The sequence below is a fragment of the Salmo trutta genome, chromosome 19 (genome assembly GCF_901001165.1).
Source record: "Salmo trutta chromosome 19, fSalTru1.1, whole genome shotgun sequence".
In the NCBI taxonomy this organism is placed as follows: Eukaryota; Metazoa; Chordata; class Actinopteri; order Salmoniformes; family Salmonidae; genus Salmo; species Salmo trutta.
In genome coordinates this window covers 2,325,706-2,346,825 of record NC_042975.1, presented here as the reverse complement: position 1 = coordinate 2,346,825, position 21,120 = coordinate 2,325,706, and the positions used below count along the sequence as shown (strand labels likewise).

Here is a 21,120-nt window from a genome sequence, read left to right as displayed (position 1 = left end):
CCCCCTCTCCTCTATTCTCCCCCCTCTCCCCCCCTAACACCCCCTCTCCTCTATTCTCCCCCCTAACACCCCCTCTCCTCTATTCTCCCTCCTCCCCCCTCTCCCCCTTAACACCCCCCTCTCCTCTATTCTCCCCCCTCCCCCCTCTCCCCCCTAACACCACCCTCTCCTCTATTCTCCCCCTAACACCCCCCTCTCCTCTATTCTCCCCCCTCCCCCCTCTCCCCCCTAACACCCCCCTCTCCTCTATTCTCCCTCCTCCCCCCTCTCCCCCTTAACACCCCCCCTCTCCTCTATTCTCCCCCCTCCCTCCTCTCCCCCCTAACACCACCCTCTCCTCTATTCTCCCCCCTCCCCCCTCTCCTCTATTCTCCCCCCTCCCCCCCGCTCCCCCCTAACACCACCCTCTCCTCTATTCTCCCCCCTAACACCCCCCTCTCCTCTATTCTCCCTCCTCCCCCCTCTCCCCCTTAACACCCCCCTCTCCTCTATTCTCCCCCCCTCCCCCCTCCCCCCCCCTAACACCACCCTCTCCTCTATTCTCCCCCTAACACCCCCCTCTCCTCTATTCTCCCCCCTCCCCCCTCTCCCCCCTAACACCACCCTCTCCTCTATTCTCCCCCCCTAACACCCCCCTCTCCTCTATTCTCCCTCCTCCCCCCTCTCCCCCTTAACACCCCCCTCTCCTCTATTCTCCCCCCTCCCCCCTCTCCCCCCTAACACCACCCTCTCCTCTATTCTCCCCCCTCCCCCCTCTCCCCTATTCTCCCCCCTCCCCCCTCTCCCCCCTAACACCACCCTCTCCTCTATTCTCCCCCCTAACACCCCCCTCTCCTCTATTCTCCCTCCTCCCCCCTCTCCCCCTTAACACCCCTCTCCTCTATTCTCCCCCCCTCCCCCCTCTCCCCCTAACACCACCCTCCCCTCTATTCTCCCCCCCTCCCCCCTCTCCCCTATTCTCCCCCCTCCCCCCTCTCCCCCCTAACACCACCCTCTCCTCTATTCTCCCCCCTAACACCCCCCTCTCCCCTATTCTCTCCTCTGCTGCTGATGTAATACTACTGACCCCCCATGTCTTTACTACTGCTGCCTTACTTCTCTCTCCTCCCCTCACCTCTCCTCTCCTCCCCTCACCTCTCCTCTCCTCCCCTCCCCACCTCTCCTCCCCTCATCTCTCCCCTCCCCACCTCTCTCTCCACCTCTCCTCCCCTCCCCACCTCTCCTCCCCTCTTCTCTCCCCTCCCCTCATCTCTCTCCACCTCTCCTCCCCTCCCCACCTCTCCTCCCCTCTTCTCTCCCCTCCCCTCATCTCTCTCCACCTCTCCTCCCCTCCCCACCTCTCCTCCCCTCATCTCTCCCCACCTCACCTCTCTCCATCTCTCCTCCCCTCCCCACCTCTCCTCCCCTCACCTCCCCTCCCCACCTCTCCTCCCCTCCCCACCTCTCTCCACCTCACCTCTCTCCACCCCTCCCTCCTCGCCTCCCATCTCTCTCCTCCCCACCTCTCCCCTCACATCCCCTCCCCACCTCTCTCCTCCCCTCCTCTCTCCTCCCCTCCCCTCTCTCCTCCCCTCCCACCTTTCTCCTCCCCTCCCTCCTCTCCTCTCTCCTCCCCTCCCCTCTCTCCTCCCCTCCCCTCCCACCTCTCTCCTCCCCTCCCTCCTCACGTCCCACCTCTCTCCACCCCACCTCTTTCCTCCCCTCCCCTCCTCCCCTCCCTCCTCACGTCCCACCTCTCTCCACCCCACCTCTCTCCTCCCCTCCCTCCTCGCCTCCTACCTCTCTCCACCCCACCTCTCTCCTCCCCTCCCCTCCTCCCACCACTCCTCCCCTCCCTCCTCTCTGACTGCGATTGCCAAATGTTTGCATCATCCACACAAAGAGAACGAGGGGAGGAGGGGGGGAAAGGAGAGGAGCGTTCTCTCTCTCTCCTCTCCTCAGCAACAGAGTGAAAAGGGGTACAGTGGTGGGGGGGTCTAATTCAAGTCACACACACACACACACACACACACACACACACACACACACACACACACCACATCACATCACAGCCCCGAGCTGATGGAATCACTATGAAACCCAAACACACACACCATTTATCAAAGACATCATTTAATATGTAAGTACCACAATGTGTATATAACATGTATATGACACAGAGAGAGAGAGACACAGAGTGAGAGAGAGACACAGAGAGAGAGACAGAGAGAGAGAGAGAGACAGAGAGAGACACACAGAGAGAGAGACACAGAGAGAGAGAGAGACACAGAGAGAGACATACAGAGAGAAAGAGAGAGACACAGAGAGAGAAACACAGAGAGAGAGACACAGAGAGAGAGACAGAGAGAGAGACACAGAGAGAGACACAGAGAGAGACACAGAGAGAGAGACACAGAGAGAGACACACAGAGAGAGACACACAGAGAGAGAGAGACACAGAGAGAGACATACAGAGAGAGAGAGAGAGAGAGACAGAGAGAGAGACACAGAGAGAGAGACACAGAGAGAGACACAGAGAGAGACACAGAGAGAGAGAGACACAGAGAGAGAGAGACACAGAGAGAGACATACAGAGAAAGAGACACAGAGAGAGACACAGAGAGAGACACAGAGTGAGAGAGAGACCTACATGCCAGAACTGGACAAGAACCTGACACTCTCAGCACACAGGGGGACAAACACCTACCTGGAGGTGACAGCATTCCCTCCCCCATATGCCCCCCTAGGCACAACTAGGACAACATAACCAACAATGTGAAGCTTGGGTGTAGTGGGTGAGGAATCAAATGCAGGAAGCTGCGATACAGGGTAGTGGCTTTAATAAGCACAACGGCAAAAACACAAGCCTTCCCAAAACAGCGATCAAAGCGCACAACAAAACAAGGTGCCCCAAACACGGGGGACAAAACACTGTTGGTGCAAACACACGCACTACTGCAAAATACTAAATCAGAGTGTCGCCAAGCGAAGCAAACAGAGAAACACAATCACGTACAAAAACCATACATCCTACGCTAACCTAAATAACCCCCCCTTTCTAATGACTAACCCAAAACAGGTGCGTGCCTACCTAGACCTAACCAAACGAAAGTGAAACAAAACAGGGATCGATGGCAGCTAGTAGTTCGGCGACGACGACTGCCGAGCCCCGCCCGGTCGAGGAGGGGCGCCACCATCCGTCACCGTCGTGACAGTACTCCCCCCCTGACGCGCGGCTCCCGCAGCGCGCCGTCGCCGACCTCGAGGACGCCCCGGAGGGTGAGGCGCAGGGCGATCCGGATGGAGGCTGTGGAACTCCCGGGTGAGCGCTGGGTCCAGTATGTCCTCCACCGGTACCCAGCACCTCTCCTCCGGGCCGTACCCCTCCCAGTCCACGAGGTACTGCAGGCCCCTCGCCCGGCGTCTGGAGTCCAAGATGGATCGGACTGTGTACGCCGGGGCCCCCCCGATGTCCAGGGGGGGTGGAGGGACCTCCCGTACCTCATTTTCCTGCAGCGGACCAGCTACCACCGGCCTGAGGAGAGACACATGAAACGAGGGGTTAATACGATAATAAGAAGGAAGTTGTAATCTGTAACACACCTCGTTTATTCTCCTCAGGACTTTAAATGGCCCCACAAACCGCGGACCCAGCTTCCGGCAGGGCAGGCGGAGGGGCAGGTTCCGGGTCGAGAGCCAGACTCTCTCCTCTGGGGTGAACTCGGGGGCCTCGCTGCGGTGCCGGTCAGCGCTCGCTTTCTGTCGCTCCCTGGCTCGTTCCAGGGATTCCTGCACAGCGTTCCAGGTCTCCCTTGAGCGCTGCACCCATTCCTCCACCGCAGGGGCCTCCGTCTGGCTCTGATGCCATGGCCCCAGGACCGGCTGATAACCCAACACACATTGGAATGGTGACATGTTGGTGGAGGAGTGGCGCAAAGAGTTCTGAGCCATTTCGGCCCATGGCACGAACCTTGCCCACTCCCCTGGCCGGTCCTGGCAGTAGGACCGCAGGAACCTGCCCACCTCCTGGTTTACCCTTTCCACCTGCCCATTACTTTCGGGGTGAAACCCCGAGGTCAGACTGACCGAAACCCCCAGCCGCTCCATAAACGCCCGCCACACTCGGGACGTGAACTGGGGGCCTCGATCTGAGACGATATCCTCGGGCACCCCGTAGTGCCGGAAGACGTGGGTGAATAAGGCTTCCGCGGTCTGCAGGGCCGTAGGAAGACCGGGTAACGGAATCAGACGGCAGGACTTAGAAAACCGGTCCACAACGACCAGGATCGTAGTGTTGCCCTGAGACGGCGGGAGATCGATCAAGAAATCCACCGCCAGGTGGGACCATGGTCGTTGTGGAACCGGGAGGGGTTGTAATTTCCCTCTAGGCAGGTGCCTGGGAGCCTTACTCTGAGCGCACACCGAACAGGAGGAGACATAGTGCCCCACGTCCTTCACCAAGGTGGGACACCAGTATCTCCCACTAAGACCACGCACTGTCCGCTCAACCCCTGGGTGACCCGAGGAGGGAAGCGTGTGAGCCCACCGAATCAGCCGATCGCGAACACCGAGCGGAACGTACTTACGACCCACTGGACACTGCGGAGGAGTAGGCTCCGTCCGTAACGCCCGCTCGATGTCCGCGTCCACCTCCCAGACCACCGGTGCCACCAGGCAGGAGGCTGGAAGGATGGGCGTGGGCTCGGTGGACCGTTCCTCGGCGTCATGGAGACGAGACAGTGCGTCGGCCTTAGTGTTCCGGGAACCTGGGATATACGAGATGTTAAACCGAAATCTCGTAAAGAACATCGCCCACCTGGCTTGACGCGGGTTCAGTCTCCTCGCCGCCCGGATGTACTCCAGATTGCAGTGGTCAGTCCAGATGAGAAAAGGGTGGCGCGCCCCCTCAAGCCAATGTCTCCACACCTTCAGGGCTCTGACCACAGCCAACAGCTCCCTGTCCCCCACATCATAGTTACGCTCCGCCGGACTCAACTTCCTAGAGAAGAAGGCGCAGGGGCGGAGCTTGGGGGGGGCGCCCGAGCGCTGGGACAGCACGGCTCCTACCCCAGCCTCGGACGCGTCCACCTCCACTATGAAGGGCAAAGAGGGGTCCGGGTGCGCCAGCACCGGGGCGTCGGTGAACAGAACCTTCAGACGACTAAAGGCCCTGTCCGCCTCCGCGGACCACTGCAACCGCACCGGGCCCCCCTTCAACAGTGAGGTAATGGGAGCCGCCACCTGCCCAAAGCCCCGGATAAACCTCCGGTAGTAATTGGCAAATCCCAAAAACCGCTGCACCTCCTTCACCGTGGTGGGAGTCGGCCAATTACGCACGGCTGAGACCCGGTCACATTCCATCACTACCCCTGATGAGGAAATGCGATACCCCAAGAAAGAGACGGCTGGTTTGGAAAACTCACATTTCTCAGCCTTGACGTATAGGTCATGCTCCACCAGTCGCCCAAGCACTTTACGCACCAGAGACACATGCTCGGCGCGTGTAGCGGAGTAGACCAGAATGTCATCGATGTACACCACTACACCCTGACCGAGCAGGTCCCGGAGAATCTCGTCCACAAAGGATTGAAAGACTGCGGGAGCATTCTTTAACCCATACGGCATGACGAGGTACTCATAATGGCCAGATGTGGTACTAAATGCAGTTTTCCACTCGTCCCCTCCTCGGATACGCACCAGATTATATGCGCTCCTGAGATCCAATTTTGTGAAGAAGCGCGCCCCGTGAAATGACTCCATCGCCGAGGCGATGAGAGGTAGTGGGTAACTGAAACCCACTGTGATGGCATTTAGACCTCTATAGTCAATGCACGGGCGCAGACCTCCCTCCTTTTTCTTCACGAAAAAGAAGCTCGAGGAGACGGGTGAGTGAGATGGCCGAATGTATCCCTGCCTCAAGGATTCAGTGACGTATGTCTCCATAGCCGCTGTCTCCTCCTGAGACAGGGGATAAACGTGACTACGAGGAAGGGCAGCGCCCACCTGGAGGTTTATCGCACAGTCTCCTCGTCGATGAGGTGGTAATTGGGTCGCCTTCGTTTTACTGAAGGCGATAGCCAAATCGGCATATTCTGAGGGAATGTGCACGGTGGAGACTTGGTCTGGACTCTCCACCGTAGTCGCACCGATGGAAACTCCTATGCACCTGCCCGAGCACTCATTTGACCACCCCTTAAGAGCCCTCTGTCCCCACGAAATCTTAGGGTTGTGAGTGGCTAGCCAGGGAATCCCTAGAACCACTGGAAACGCTGGGGAATCGATGAGGAAAAGACTAATCCGCTCCTCATGACCCCCCCGCATTACCATGACCAGAGGTACAGTGACCTCCCTGACCAGCCCCGACCCTAGTGGTCGACTGTCTAGGGCGTGTATGGGGAAGGGTTGGTCCAACTGGACCAGGGGAATCCCTAACTTAGCCGCGACCCCACGGTCCATAAAACTCCCTGCTGCGCCTGAATCGACTAGCGCCTTAAACCGGGAGTGAGGGGAGAAACAAGGGAAAGACACTGACACATACATGTGACGTACAGGGGGCTCTGGGTGAGGCTGGTGCTGACTCACCTGAGGTGTCAAAGGAGCGCTCTGCCTGCCGTCTGGACTCCTAGGGGAGTCTCCCCAGCACCGGTCCACAGTGTGCCCTCTGCGACCACATGAGGTGCAGGAGTTTCCCCCCCCTCCAGTCTTCCTGGCTGCTGCCCCCCCTATCTCCATAGGCGTGGGAGCAGGAGGGCTGGAGGGTGGAATGAGCAGGGCCCGGGTCGGACGTCCGCGGGCGGCCAGCAGATTGTCCAGTCGGATGGACAGATCCACCAGTTGGTCCAGTGTGTGAGTCGTGTCCCGACAGGCTAATTCCCGGCGGACGTCCTCCCTCAAACTACAACGGTAGTGGTCTATAAGGGCCCTCTCATTCCACCCTGCTCCCGCGGCCAGGGTCCGGAACTCGAGAGCGAAATCCTGCGCGCTCCTCGTCTCCTGCCTCAGGTGAAACAGCCGCTCACCCGCCGCTCTCCCCTCCGGGGGATGATCGAATACTGCCCGAAAGCGGCGGGTGAACTCTGGGTAGTTGTCCCTGGCTGAGTCCGGACTGTCCCACACGGCGTTTGCCCATTCCAGGGCCTTACCCGTGAGACAGGAGACGAGGACGCTGACGCTCTCCTCCCCCGAGGGAGGGGGACGAACGGTCTCCAGGTATAACTCCAACTGGAGTAAGAAGCCCTTACACCCAGCGGCCGTTCCATCGTACTCCCTGGGGGGGGCGAGTTTCACCCCACTGGTACTGGGAGCTGTGGGTGCTGGGGGGGGCGCAGGCTGTTGGACTGCCGCGTTCGGGGGGCCGAGAGCGCGTCGGTCCCAGCTCTCCAGGCGCGCCAACACCTGATCCATGGCGTTACCCAGCCGGTGGAGCAGGGTAGAGTGTTGATCCACGGTTTCCTCCATGGACATGGCTGGCGCTGAAGCTCCTGCTGACTCCATTACGTTAGGGTACGTGATTTCTGTCAAGCTTGGGTGTAGTGGGTGAGGAATCAAATGCAGGAAGCTGCGATACAGGGTAGTGGCTTTAATAAGCACAACGGCAAAAACACAAGCCTTCCCAAAACAGCGATCAAAGCGCACAACAAAACAAGGTGCCCCAAACACGGGGGACAAAACACTGTTGGTGCAAACACACGCACTACTGCAAAATACTAAATCAGAGTGTCGCCAAGCGAAGCAAACAGAGAAACACAATCACGTACAAAAACCATACATCCTACGCTAACCTAAATAACCCCCCCTTTCTAATGACTAACCCAAAACAGGTGCGTGCCTACCTAGACCTAACCAAACGAAAGTGAAACAAAACAGGGATCGATGGCAGCTAGTAGTTCGGCGACGACGACCGCCGAGCCCCGCCCGGCCGAGGAGGGGCGCCACCATCCGTCACCGTCGTGACAAACAAAAACAGGTCACAACTCCTGCAGCTCTGTCGCACGCTGGGTCTGTACATAGTCAATGGCAGGCTTCGAGGGGACTCCTACGGTAGGTACACCTATAGCTCTGTCACATGCTGGGTATGTACATAGTCAATGGTAGGCTTCGAGGGGCCTCCTATGGTAGGTTCACCTATAGCTCATCTCTTGGCAGTAGTACTGTAGACTACTTTATCACTGACCTCAACCCAGAGTCTCTCAGAGGGTTCACAGTCAGTCCACTGACACCCCTATCAGATCACAGCAAAATCACAGTCTACTGGAACAGAGCAATACTCAATCACAAGGCATCAAAGCCAAAGGAACTGAGTAACATTAAGAAATGCTATAGATGGAAGGAAAGTAGTGTGGAAACCGACCAAAAAACAATAAGGCAGCAACAAATTAGGGCTGGGCATTATGGCAAAAATATTATATCGCAGTATTTTATTTTTTAAATTGGATGGTATGACAGTATTTTTTTCGTTTTTTTAATAATAAAAGTTCTACGTTTGCTTTATGAGTAGTGAGTGATCCCAGGGTGCTTCATGAGTAGTGAGTGATCCCAGGGTGCTTTATGGGTAGTGAGTGATCCCAGGGTGCTTTATGGGTAGTGAGTGATCCCAGGGTGCTTTATGAGTAGTGAGTGATCCCAGGTTGTTTTATGGGTAGTGAGTGATCCCAGGGGGCTTTATGGATAGTGAGTGATCCCAGGGTGCTTTATGGGTAGTGAGTGATCCCAGGGTGCTTTATGGGTAGTGAGTGATCCCAGGGTGCTTTATGGGTAGTGAGAGACCCAGGGTGCTTTATGGGTAGTGAGTGATTTCAGGGGTGCTTTATGAGTAGTGAGTGATCCCAGGGTGCTTTATGGGTAGTGAGAGACCCAGGGTGCTTTATGAGTAGTGAGTGATCCCAGGGTGCTTTATGGGTAGTGAGAGATCCCAGGGTGCTTTATGGGTAGTGAGAGACCCAGGGTGCTTTATGGGTAGTGAGAGACCCAGGGTGCTTTATGAGTAGTGAGTGATCCCAGGGTGCTTTATGGGTAGTGAGTGATCCCAGGGTGCTTTATGGGTAGTGAGTGATCCCAGGGTGCTTTATGGGTAGTGAGTGATCCCAGGGTGCAGTAGTGAGTGATCCCAGGGTGCTTTATGAGTAGTGAGTGATCCCAGGGTGCTTTATGAGTAGTGAGTGATCTCAGGGTGCAGTAGTGAGTGATCTCAGGGGGCTTTATGAGTAGTGAGTGATCCCAGGGTGCTTTATGAGTAGTGAGTGATCCCAGGGGCTTTATGAGTAGTGAGTGATCCCAGGGTGCAGTAGTGAGTGATCTCAGGGTGCAGTAGTGAGTGATCCCAGGGTGCTTTATGGGTAGTGAGAGATCCCAGGGTGCTTTATGGGTAGTGAGAGATCCCAGGGTGCTTTATGGGTAGTGAGAGATCCCAGGGTCCCAGGATTTCAATGAGTCTTTCTCCATTCTGATTGGTTAAATACTGTTCAATTCAACTTCAACCAAAACTAATTTCAGATATTTGATCATTTCCTGCACTCAACTGACAGCGGTGGAAAAGTACCCAGTAAAAGTGAAAGTCAGTAAAATACTACTTGAGTAAAAGTCAAAAAGTATTTGGGTTTTAAATATACTGAAGTATCAAAAGTAAAAGTATAAATCATTTCAAAGTCCTTATATTAAGCAAACCAGACAGCACCGTTTTATTATTTATTTATTTATAGATAACCAGGGGCACACTCCAACACTCAGACATCATTTACAAATTAAGCATTTGTCTTTAGTGAGTCCTCCAGATCAGAAACTGTAGGGATGACCAGGGATGTTCTCTGTTTAGTGAGTCCTCCAGATCAGAGGCAGTAGAGAGGACCAGGGATGTTCTCTGTTTAGTGAGTCCTCCAGATCAGAGGCAGTAGGGATGACCAGGGATGTTCTCTGTTTAGTGAGTCCACCAGATCAGAGGCAGTAGGGATGACCAGGGATGTTCTCTGTTTAGTGAGTCCTCCAGATCAGAGGCAGTAGGGATGACCAGGGATGTTCTCTGTTTAGTGAGTCCTCCAGATCAGAGGCAGTAGGGATGACCAGGGATGTTCTCTGTTTAGTGAGTCCACCAGATCAGAAACTGTAGGGATGACCAGGGATGTTCTCTGTTTAGTGAGTCCTCCAGATCAGAGGCAGTAGGGATGACCAGGGATGTTCTCTGTTTAGTGAGTCCTCCAGATCAGAGGCAGTAGGGATGACCAGGGATGTTCTCTGTTTAGTGAGTCCTCCAGATCAGAGGCAGTAGGGATGACCAGGGATGTTCTCTGTTTAGTGAGTCCTCCAGATCAGAGGCAGTAGGGATGACCAGGGATGTTCTCTGTTTAGTGAGTCCACCAGATCAGAGGCAGTAGGGATGACCAGGGATGTTCTCTGTTTAGTGAGTCCTCCAGATCAGAGGCAGTAGGGATGACCAGGGATGTTCTCTGTTTAGTGAGTCCTCCAGATCAGAGGCAGTAGGGATGACCAGGGATGTTCTCTGTTTAGTGAGTCCTCCAGATCAGAAACTGTAGGGATGACCAGGGATGTTCTCTGTTTAGTGAGTCCTCCAGATCAGAGGCAGTAGGGATGACCAGGGATGTTCTCTGTTTAGTGAGTCCTCCAGATCAGAGACAGTAGGGATGACCAGGGATGTTCTCTGTTTAGTGAGTCCTCCAGATCAGAGGCAGTAGGGATGACCAGGGATGTTCTCTGTTTAGTGAGTCCTCCAGATCAGAGGCAGTAGGGATGACCAGGGATGTTCTCTGTTTAGTGAGTCCTCCAGATCAGAGGCAGTAGGGATGACCAGGGATGTTCTCTGTTTAGTGAGTCCTCCAGATCAGAGGCAGTAGGGATGACCAGGGATGTTCTCTGTTTAGTGAGTCCTCCAGATCAGAAACTGTAGGGATGACCAGGGATGTTCTCTGTTTAGTGAGTCCTCCAGATCAGAGGCAGTAGGGATGACCAGGGATGTTCTCTGTTTAGTGAGTCCTCCAGATCAGAGGCAGTAGGGATGACCAGGGATGTTCTCTGTTTAGTGAGTCCTCCAGATCAGAGGCAGTAGTGATGACCAGGGATGTTCTCTGTTTAGTGAGTCCTCCAGATCAGAGGCAGTAGGGATGACCAGGGATGTTCTCTGTTTAGTGAGTCCACCAGATCAGAGGCAGTAGGGATGACCAGGGATGTTCTCTGTTTAGTGAGTCCTCCAGATCAGAGGCAGTAGGGATGACCAGGGATGTTCTCTGTTTAGTGAGTCCTCCAGATCAGAGGCAGTAGGGATGACCAGGGATGTTCTCTGTTTAGTGAGTCCTCCAGATCAGAAACTGTAGGGATGACCAGGGATGTTCTCTGTTTAGTGAGTCCTCCAGATCAGAGGCAGTAGGGATGACCAGGGATGTTCTCTGTTTAGTGAGTCCTCCAGATCAGAGGCAGTAGGGATGACCAGGGATGTTCTCTGTTTAGTGAGTCCTCCAGATCAGAGGCAGTAGGGATGACCAGGGATGTTCTCTGTTTAGTGAGTCCTCCAGATCAGAGGCAGTAGGGATGACCAGGGATGTTCTCTGTTTAGTGAGTCCACCAGATCAGAGGCAGTAGGGATGACCAGGGATGTTCTCTGTTTAGTGAGTCCTCCAGATCAGAGGCAGTAGGGATGACCAGGGATGTTCTCTGTTTAGTGAGTCCTCCAGATCAGAGGCAGTAGGGATGACCAGGGATGTTCTCTGTTTAGTGAGTCCTCCAGATCAGAGGCAGTAGGGATGACCAGGGATGTTCTCTGTTTAGTGAGTCCTCCAGATCAGAGGCAGTAGGGATGACCAGGGATGTTCTCTGTTTAGTGAGTCCACCAGATCAGAGGCAGTAGGGATGACCAGGGATGTTCTCTGTTTAGTGAGTCCTCCAGATCAGAGGCAGTAGGGATGACCAGGGATGTTCTCTGTTTAGTGAGTCCTCCAGATCAGAGGCAGTAGGGATGACCAGGGATGTTCTCTGTTTAGTGAGTCCACCAGATCAGAGGCAGTAGGGATGACCAGGGATGTTCTCTGTTTAGTGAGTCCTCCAGATCAGAGGCAGTAGGGATGACCAGGGATGTTCTCTGTTTAGTGAGTCCTCCAGATCAGAGGCAGTAGGGATGACCAGGGATGTTCTCTGTTTAGTGAGTCCTCCAGATCAGAAACTGTAGGGATGACCAGGGATGTTCTCTGTTTAGTGAGTCCTCCAGATCAGAGGCAGTAGGGATGACCAGGGATGTTCTCTGTTTAGTGAGTCCTCCAGATCAGAGGCAGTAGGGATGACCAGGGATGTTCTCTGTTTAGTGAGTCCTCCAGATCAGAGGCAGTAGGGATGACCAGGGATGTTCTCTGTTTAGTGAGTCCTCCAGATCAGAGGCAGTAGGGATGACCAGGGATGTTCTCTGTTTAGTGAGTCCACCAGATCAGAGGCAGTAGGGATGACCAGGGATGTTCTCTGTTTAGTGAGTCCTCCAGATCAGAGGCAGTAGGGATGACCAGGGATGTTCTCTGTTTAGTGAGTCCTCCAGATCAGAGGCAGTAGGGATGACCAGGGATGTTCTCTGTTTAGTGAGTCCTCCAGATCAGAGGCAGTAGGGATGACCAGGGATGTTCTCTGTTTAGTGAGTCCTCCAGATCAGAGGCAGTAGGGATGACCAGGGATGTTCTCTGTTTAGTGAGTCCACCAGATCAGAGGCAGTAGGGATGACCAGGGATGTTCTCTGTTTAGTGAGTCCTCCAGATCAGAGGCAGTAGGGATGACCAGGGATGTTCTCTGTTTAGTGAGTCCTCCAGATCAGAGGCAGTAGGGATGACCAGGGATGTTCTCTGTTTAGTGAGTCCTCCAGATCAGAGGCAGTAGGGATGACCAGGGATGTTCTCTGTTTAGTGAGTCCTCCAGATCAGAGGCAGTAGTGATGACCAGGGATGTTCTCTGTTTAGTGAGTCCTCCAGATCAGAGGCAGTAGAGATGACCAGGCATGTTCTCTGTTTAGTGAGTCCTCCAGATCAGAGGCAGTAGGGATGACCAGGGATGTTCTCTGTTTAGTGAGTCCTCCAGATCAGAGGCAGTAGGGATGACCAGGGATGTTCTCTGTTTAGTGAGTCCTCCAGATCAGAGGCAGTAGAGATGACCAGGGATGTTCTCTGTTTAGTGAGTCCTCCAGATCAGAGGCAGTAGGGATGACCAGGGATGTTCTCTGTTTAGTGAGTCCTCCAGATCAGAGGCAGTAGGGATGACCAGGGATGTTCTCTGTTTAGTGAGTCCTCCAGATCAGAGGCAGTAGGGATGACCAGGGATGTTCTCTGTTTAGTGAGTCCACCAGATCAGAGGCAGTAGGGATGACCAGGGATGTTCTCTGTTTAGTGAGTCCTCCAGATCAGAGGCAGTAGGGATGACCAGGGATGTTCTCTGTTTAGTGAGTCCTCCAGATCAGAGGCAGTAGGGATGACCAGGGATGTTCTCTGTTTAGTGAGTCCTCCAGATCAGAGGCAGTAGGGATGACCAGGGATGTTCTCTGTTTAGTGAGTCCTCCAGATCAGAGGCAGTAGGGATGACCAGGGATGTTCTCTGTTTAGTGAGTCCACCAGATCAGAGGCAGTAGGGATGACCAGGGATGTTCTCTGTTTAGTGAGTCCTCCAGATCAGAGGCAGTAGGGATGACCAGGGATGTTCTCTGTTTAGTGAGTCCTCCAGATCAGAGGCAGTAGGGATGACCAGGGATGTTCTCTGTTTAGTGAGTCCTCCAGATCAGAGGCAGTAGGGATGACTAGGGATGTTCTCTGTTTAGTGAGTCCTCCAGATCAGAGGCAGTAGTGATGACCAGGGATGTTCTCTGTTTAGTGAGTCCTCCAGATCAGAGGCAGTAGAGATGACCAGGCATGTTCTCTGTTTAGTGAGTCCTCCAGATCAGAGGCAGTAGGGATGACCAGGGATGTTCTCTGTTTAGTGAGTCCTCCAGATCAGAGGCAGTAGGGATGACCAGGGATGTTCTCTGTTTAGTGAGTCCTCCAGATCAGAGGCAGTAGAGATGACCAGGGATGTTCTCTGTTTAGTGAGTCCTCCAGATCAGAGGCAGTAGAGAGGACCAGGGATGTTCTCTGTTTAGTGAGTCCTCCAGATCAGAGGCAGTAGAGAGGACCAGGGATGTTCTCTTGATAAGTGTGTGAATTTTCCTATTAAAATGTAAGGAGTAGAAAGTACAGTATTTTCTTTAGGAATGTAGTGAAGTAAAAGTTGTCAAAAAAAAAATAGTCAATTAAAGTACAGATACCAACAAACAAAAAAACTTAAGTAGTACTTGAAAGTATTTTTACTTAAGTACTTGAAAGTATTTTTACTTAAGTACTTTACACCACTGCTCAATTGAGATAATTTCCACACTGCCACGTAGGGCTGCACGATATGGGCAAATAATCTAGGACTTATTTTTAAACAAATATTGCAATTGTGATTTGACTTGCGAATTGGAGTAAAACTGTTGGAATCATGTAAATAGAATGACTAGTCTAATTATATAGTTGTAATATAATAGTGGGCACTTTGAATACAGTATTGTTTGCGATGGCAGTGAATTAAAATGTCAGGAAGGAGTTATTGTGACAGGGTAGGAACTAAAGTGTTGATAAGTGTTTCCTAGGGGACCCTATAAGCTTTGGCTACATTGAATGTTTTCTCTTAGCTACTTCATGTAGCTAACATATTCTTGTTTTGCATATTCCTCTTTGATTTAGAAGATACTGTTGCACAAACAACATGCTGATTTTAGGTCTACACCATCACTGGTATTATCAGGCTGTTTTAGCTAGCTACGTTTGCTCTGACTCAGTACATTTATTAACTAGCTAGCTATTAGCGTTAGCGGCTAACAATTAGCGTATCACAAGATTAAGGGCAACTTGTTAAGAAAAGACAAACTAGCTGTTTTGCTGATATAAGAAACAGAAACTAATAGTGTCATTATAGAACGCTAGTGGATTTATATTAAGAAGCAAAGTGAAAACAGCCTCGTTGTCGTCAACATTGTTCCATGCAGACTGAACGCAAGTGTCTCCTGGTTGAGGAACATCAAATGTCCTTGAGTGACGTGGGGCGTGAATAGGTCTGTGTGGAAAGTGGCACGGAGAGAAAGAACGGAGAGAGATGCCTCAAGTAGCGAAGTAAATTATAAAAATGGACATTACACATGGCGTATCATATTTAACAAACCAAACATTCAAATGCCGGTATAGAAGGTAAAGTAAAAACCCAAACTGGTCCCTGCATCAATACCGGTTTATCATAAAATACGGTATACCGCCCAGCCCTACAACAAATTCAATCCATTTCAGACAACTTCCTGGACAAAACGTTCCACTGTAATAGTGAAGGTGTAAACTTGGCAGTGGAAAACCTAAACAGTATATTTGACCTCTCAGCTTCCCTATCAAATCTAATATGGAACATAAAATTCGACATCCCAATTAGGATCTGGCTAAAAATACTTGAATCAGTTATAGAACCCATTGCCCTTTATGGTTGTGAGGTCTGGGGTCCGCTCACCAACCATGAATTCACAAAATGGGACAAACACCAAATTGAGACTCTGCATGCAGAATTCTGCAAAAATATCCTCCATGTACAACGTAAAACATGCAGAGCAGAATTAGGTCGATACCCGCTAATTATCAAAATCCAGAAAAGAGACGTTAAATTCTACAACCACCTAAAACAAAGTGATTCCCAAACCTTCCAAAACAAAGCCATCACCTACAGAGAGATACACCTGGAGAAGAGTCCCCTAAGCAAGCTGGTCCTGGGGCTCTGTTCACAGACAGACCCCACAGAGCCCCAGGACAGCAACACAATTAGACCCAACCAAATCATGAGAAAATGAAAGATAATTACTTGACACATTGGAAAGAATTAACAAAAAAGAGAGTAAACTAGATTGCTATTTGTCCCTAAACAGAGAGACACAGTGGCAGAATACCTGACCACTGTGACTGACCCAAACTTAAGGAAAGCTTTGACTATGTACAGACTCATTGAGCATAGCCTTGCTATTGAGAAAGACCACTGTAGGCCGACCTGGGTCCCAAGAGAAGACAGGCTATGTGCACACTGCCCACAAAATGAGGTGGAAACTGAGCTGCACTTCCTAACCTCCTGCCCAATGTATGACCATATTAGAGACACATATTTCCCTCAGATTACACAGATCCACAAAGAATTCAAAAAACAAATCCACATTTTGATAAACTCCCATATCTACTGGGTGAAATACCACAGTGCTCCATCACAGCAGGAAGATGTGTGACCTGTTGCCACAAGAAAAGGGCAACCAGTGAAGAACAAACACCATTGTAAATACAACCCATATTTATGTTTATTTATTTTCCCTTTTGTACTTTAACTATTTGCACATCGTTACTACAGTGTATATAGACATAATATGACATTTTAAACGTTTGAAATGTCTTTATTATTTTGGAACTTCTGTGAGTGTAATGTTTACTGTTTAATTTTTATTGTTTATTTCACTTTTGTTCATTACCTACTTCACTTGCTTTGGCGATGTTAACATATGTGTCCTATGCCAATAAAGCCCTTAAATTGAGAGACACAGAGAGAGAGACACACACAGAGAGAGAGAGAAAGAGAGACACAGAGAGAGACACACAGAGAGAGAGAGAGAGATACAAACACACACACAGAGACATACAGTGGAGGTGAGGTGAGATCACTACTAGACAGCAGAACAGTCTGTATGTTTGAGCAAAGCTACTGAGGAAACCTCATCACAGCACAGCCACTACCCACCACATGGTACAGAACACACACTGCAGTAAATATTGACAATAGTCAAGCTGGGTTTTGGGCAGGAGAGTGTGTGTGTGTGTGTGTGTGTGTGTGTGTGTGTGTGTGTGTGTGTGTGTGTGTGTGTGTGTGTGTGTGTGTGTGTGTGTGTGTGTGTGTGTGTGTGTGTGTGCCTCACTGTGTTGGTTGGCCATCCACAACCTGGCACTATACTAGCTCATTCATAATGAAATATTAAAATGGGATATTAACATCTCAGATTAAACAGCGATGATAACATTAAAATGGGTTATTAACAGCTCAGATTAAACAGCGATGATAACATTAAAATGGGTAACATCTCAGATTAAGCAGCGATGATAACATTAAGATGGGTTATTAACAGCTCAGATTAAACAGTGATGATAACATTAAAATGGGTTATTAACATCTCAGATTAAACAGTGATGATAACATTAAACTGTGTTATTAAAGGCTCAGATTAAACAGCGATGATAACATTAAGAATATTAAGGTTATCAGTCATTGTATATTAGACCTAAACTAAAGTGAACTCAAGTGATATAATTGGAAAATAACAATAACATCACATTGTAATGTGAAGTGTCTATTTATATGTGAAGTGTCTATTTATATGTGCAGTGTCTACTAAGTGTTTAATAGTATTTATATGTGAAGTGTCTAAGTGTTTAATAGTATTGTAATGTGAAGTGTCTAAGTGTTAATAGTATTGTAATGTGAAGTGTCTAAGTGTTAATAGTATTGTAATGTGAAGTGTCTAAGTGTTAATAGTATTGTAATGTGAAGTGTCTAAGTGTTTAATAGTATTGTAATGTGAAGTGTCTAAGTGTTTAATAGTATTGTAATGTGAAGTGTCTACTAAGTGTGTAATAGTATTTATATGTGAAGTGTCTAAGTGTTTAATAGTATTGTAATGTGAAGTGTCTAAGTGTTTAATAGTATTGTAATGTGAAGTGTCTAAGTGTTTAATAGTATTGTAATGTGAAGTGTCTAAGTGTTTAATAGTATTGTAATGTGAAATGTCTAAGTGTTAATAGTATTGTAATGTGAACTGTCTAAGTGTTTAATAGTATTGTAATGTGAAGTGTCTAAGTGTTTAATAGTATTGTAATGTGAAGTGTCTAAGTGTTTAATAGTATTGTAATGTGAAGTGTCTATTTATATGTGAAGTGTCTACTAAGTGTTTAATAGTATTTATATATGAAGTGTCTAAGTGTTTAATAGTATTGTAATGTGAAGTGTCTAAGTGTTTAATAGTATTTATATGTGAAGTGTCTAAGTGTGTAATAGTATTGTAATGTGAAGAGTCTAAGTGTGTAATAGTATTGTAATGTGAAATGTCTAAGTGTTAATAGTATTGTAATGTGAACTGTCTAAGTGTTTAATAGTATTGTAATGTGAAGAGTCTAAGTGTTAATAGTATTGTAATGTGAAGTGTCTAAGTGTTTAATAGTATTGTAATGTGAAGTGTCTAAGTGTTAATAGTATTGTAATGTGAAGTGTCTAAGTGTTTAATAGTATTGTAATCCAGTTACCAAAGTTGTCAAAATGAGGAATAAATCATCACATCACCTAACAAAAAATCCAAAGTGTTTTTTGTCGCTTGCTGAAAATAATCATTCCACATGCATGGAAAATGTGAAAAAAAAACTATTCATGCATCAGTAAAAACTTCACAAATAAGTTTGCCAACTGTGAACTAGCCCTACCTTCTCTCCAGTCATGGCGTGAAGTCCCTCTCGGACTTTAGCGAAGGAGCCCTCTCCAAGTTTCCTCCCAATCAAGTAGTTTCCCACCCGCTTAGTGTGGTAAAAGTTACGGAGGATATCCGCAGCAGGACTGCCTAGAGGAACCGGGACAACGTTCTCCGGTGTAGAGGCCGGGGCTTTACCCCCCGGGACAACGTTCTCCGGTGTAGAGGCCGGGGCTTTACCCCCCGGGACAACGTTCTCCGGTGTAGAGGCCGGGGCTTTACCCCCGTGTAACCGGGGACTATCGACAACCATGTCAACGTCAACGGCTGGCATAAAAACTCCGAACTGTCAAACTTACAAAAGCAAGGTTTATTTTCACCCTTTTGGAGTCGTTTCCAACTGTCCGTCCTCGTTGTGTCCCCTGCGCTCTAAATCTGGCCAGTACGGTATGTGAGGAAAGTCCCGTCTGCCTGTCCTGTCCGTTGTCCCCGTTGAATGTAAATAGACCAATTTAACCGGATTCCGAGCCACCTGTTCAACCAACGCGTTAACATGCACTTGTGCGTAGTTTCCAAGAGCTTGACGCGTCCAAACGTTTTCTAACACTTAAACGGTCTCATAAAGAAAAATACAAAATCAAAATAGGCTTCTTGACTGAGAAATAAATATCTAAATATTTCCAAAAGTTGTCATAAATGTGTTTAAAAAGGAGTGTAAATATCCTTGTGTTGTTCATTAATAAACTTGTCTCTCTCGGTGTTTTGTGGAGCTGAGCGCTCCTTCCCGGTGAAGCGGTTTTTGCATTTGAGAGTGAAGAACGCTGTAGGGTTTGATGCGACTTTCCCGGTTCACTGGATGGGCGTTACATGTTTGTGAGAAAAACGCTCCTTGACTCGGTAACCGGGTTGAGCTGTAATCCTATCAGACGCGGCGGCGGGAGCAGACGTGAGACCCCCCTCCACACCTCTCAACTCAAAGTGCTCTCTCTCTCTCTCTCTCTCTCTCTCTCTCTCTCTCTCTCTCTCTCTCTCAAACAAAGACTGGTCCAACTCTTCTGGAGACTGGCTATGGGGATGGTATCACCTGGCTCTCTCTCTTCCCTGATTGGAAGGTGACTCCTGGTAGCGAAAGAATATGCATCGTGATTAATGAGCCTATTGATTTGTCTTGCTGTTTGGCGAGAGACACCCCCCCTTTCCCTCCCCTCCTCCAAGGGAGTCCGGTCTTGAATATAGATAACCTTGTAGTGTAGACTAGGCTGTGTTGGTAACCATGAATAGTCTAAACGTAAATGATGTGTTATGTCTAAGTTAATATAGGGGTGCTTTTTGCATGTTCTTTTTTTTTTTTTTTTTAGGAACAAAGAAATGTTTTGATTTATGATGTTGAACCGTTAAAGGGCTGTGACTCTCCGTTCCACACGATCAGCTCCGTTACCAAAATAACACGGAGAGTCTCCGCGTACCAATAACCCAAATGAGCTAACATGCTTGTCTAATGGACATTATTATTATACAGTGATGTCTCAAGACAAATATGACAGTGGTCTGGTCTAAATGACATTCTAAACACAATAACATTTGTGTTGTCTTTCTATCCGTGTGTTATGAGTGCGAGTCGAACGCATAGGATACAGCTATTGCATCAGATGTGTTTGGTCTTCAATACAAGAGAAGTAGCACACGGGGAAACTAAAACGGTTTCCCTTTTCTCCGTTTATTCGTCACCATGGAGAAGCCGGCTGTTTTAATTCATGAATGAATGATAATTGAAGTGAACAAAGAGCAGCGGAGTCCCTTTGAAGGTCTCTTCATCTGAGAGGAATGAGCTCAGTCTCTCTCCCGTCAGTCTCTATAAACACACACACACACACACACACACACACACACACACACACACACGCACGCACGCACGCACGCACACACGAGAAAGCTTATGTTAAGTTCATAAGCAAAGTGCATTACATTCAACATCTTAAATTAAGCTCCCGAAGAGTACAGTGTCTATCATGGTCTGTCAACAGTTAAAGGGATTATCAATCTGTCAACACTTAAAGGGATTATCAATCTGTCAACACTTAAAGGGATTATCATAGTCTGTCAACACTTAAAGGGGTTATCATAGTCTGTCAACACTTAAAGGGATTATCATAGTCTGTCAACACTTAAAGGGATTATCATAGTCTGTCAACACTTAAAGGGATTATCAGTCTGTCAAAACTTAAAGGGATTATCATAATCTGTCAACACTTAAAGGGATTATCAGTCTGTCAACACTTAAAGGGGTTATCAGTCTGTCAACACTTAAAGGGATTATCATAGTCTGTCAACACTTAAAGGGGTTATCAGTCTGTCAACACTTAAAGGGATTATCAATCTGTCAACACTTAAAGGGATTATCATAGTCTGTCAACACTTAAAGGGATTATCATAGTCTGTCAACACTTAAAGGGATTATCAGTCTGTCAACCCATTCAGATGAACAGAAGACACCTACTGGAGTCACATTGGTTGGGAATTGTGGGAAGGTGGACATTCGGGCTTTGTCCCGTCCCCCCGTCCCCCAGCGGATGGTGGTCTCAGAGCTGAGTAGTTACGGGACTCTGGACTATCTCGTCTCAGCGTCTATGGAT

The 21,120-nt window shown here is 49.3% G+C and overlaps 1 protein-coding gene across 1 annotated transcript in view; it reads right to left on the bottom strand.

The window, feature by feature from the left end:
• The window catches only part of LOC115153810 (hormonally up-regulated neu tumor-associated kinase homolog A-like), a 33,459-nt gene extending 14,034 nt beyond the window's left edge, over positions 1-19,425 (bottom strand). Inside the window, exon 1 of the mRNA XM_029699405.1 lies at positions 18,504-19,425. Within this exon, the coding sequence (XP_029555265.1) occupies positions 18,504-18,821 (318 nt within the window). The 5' untranslated portion in view covers positions 18,822-19,425. The remainder of the gene's footprint in view (positions 1-18,503) is intronic.
• Between the last annotated feature and the right edge of the window lie 1,695 nt (positions 19,426-21,120).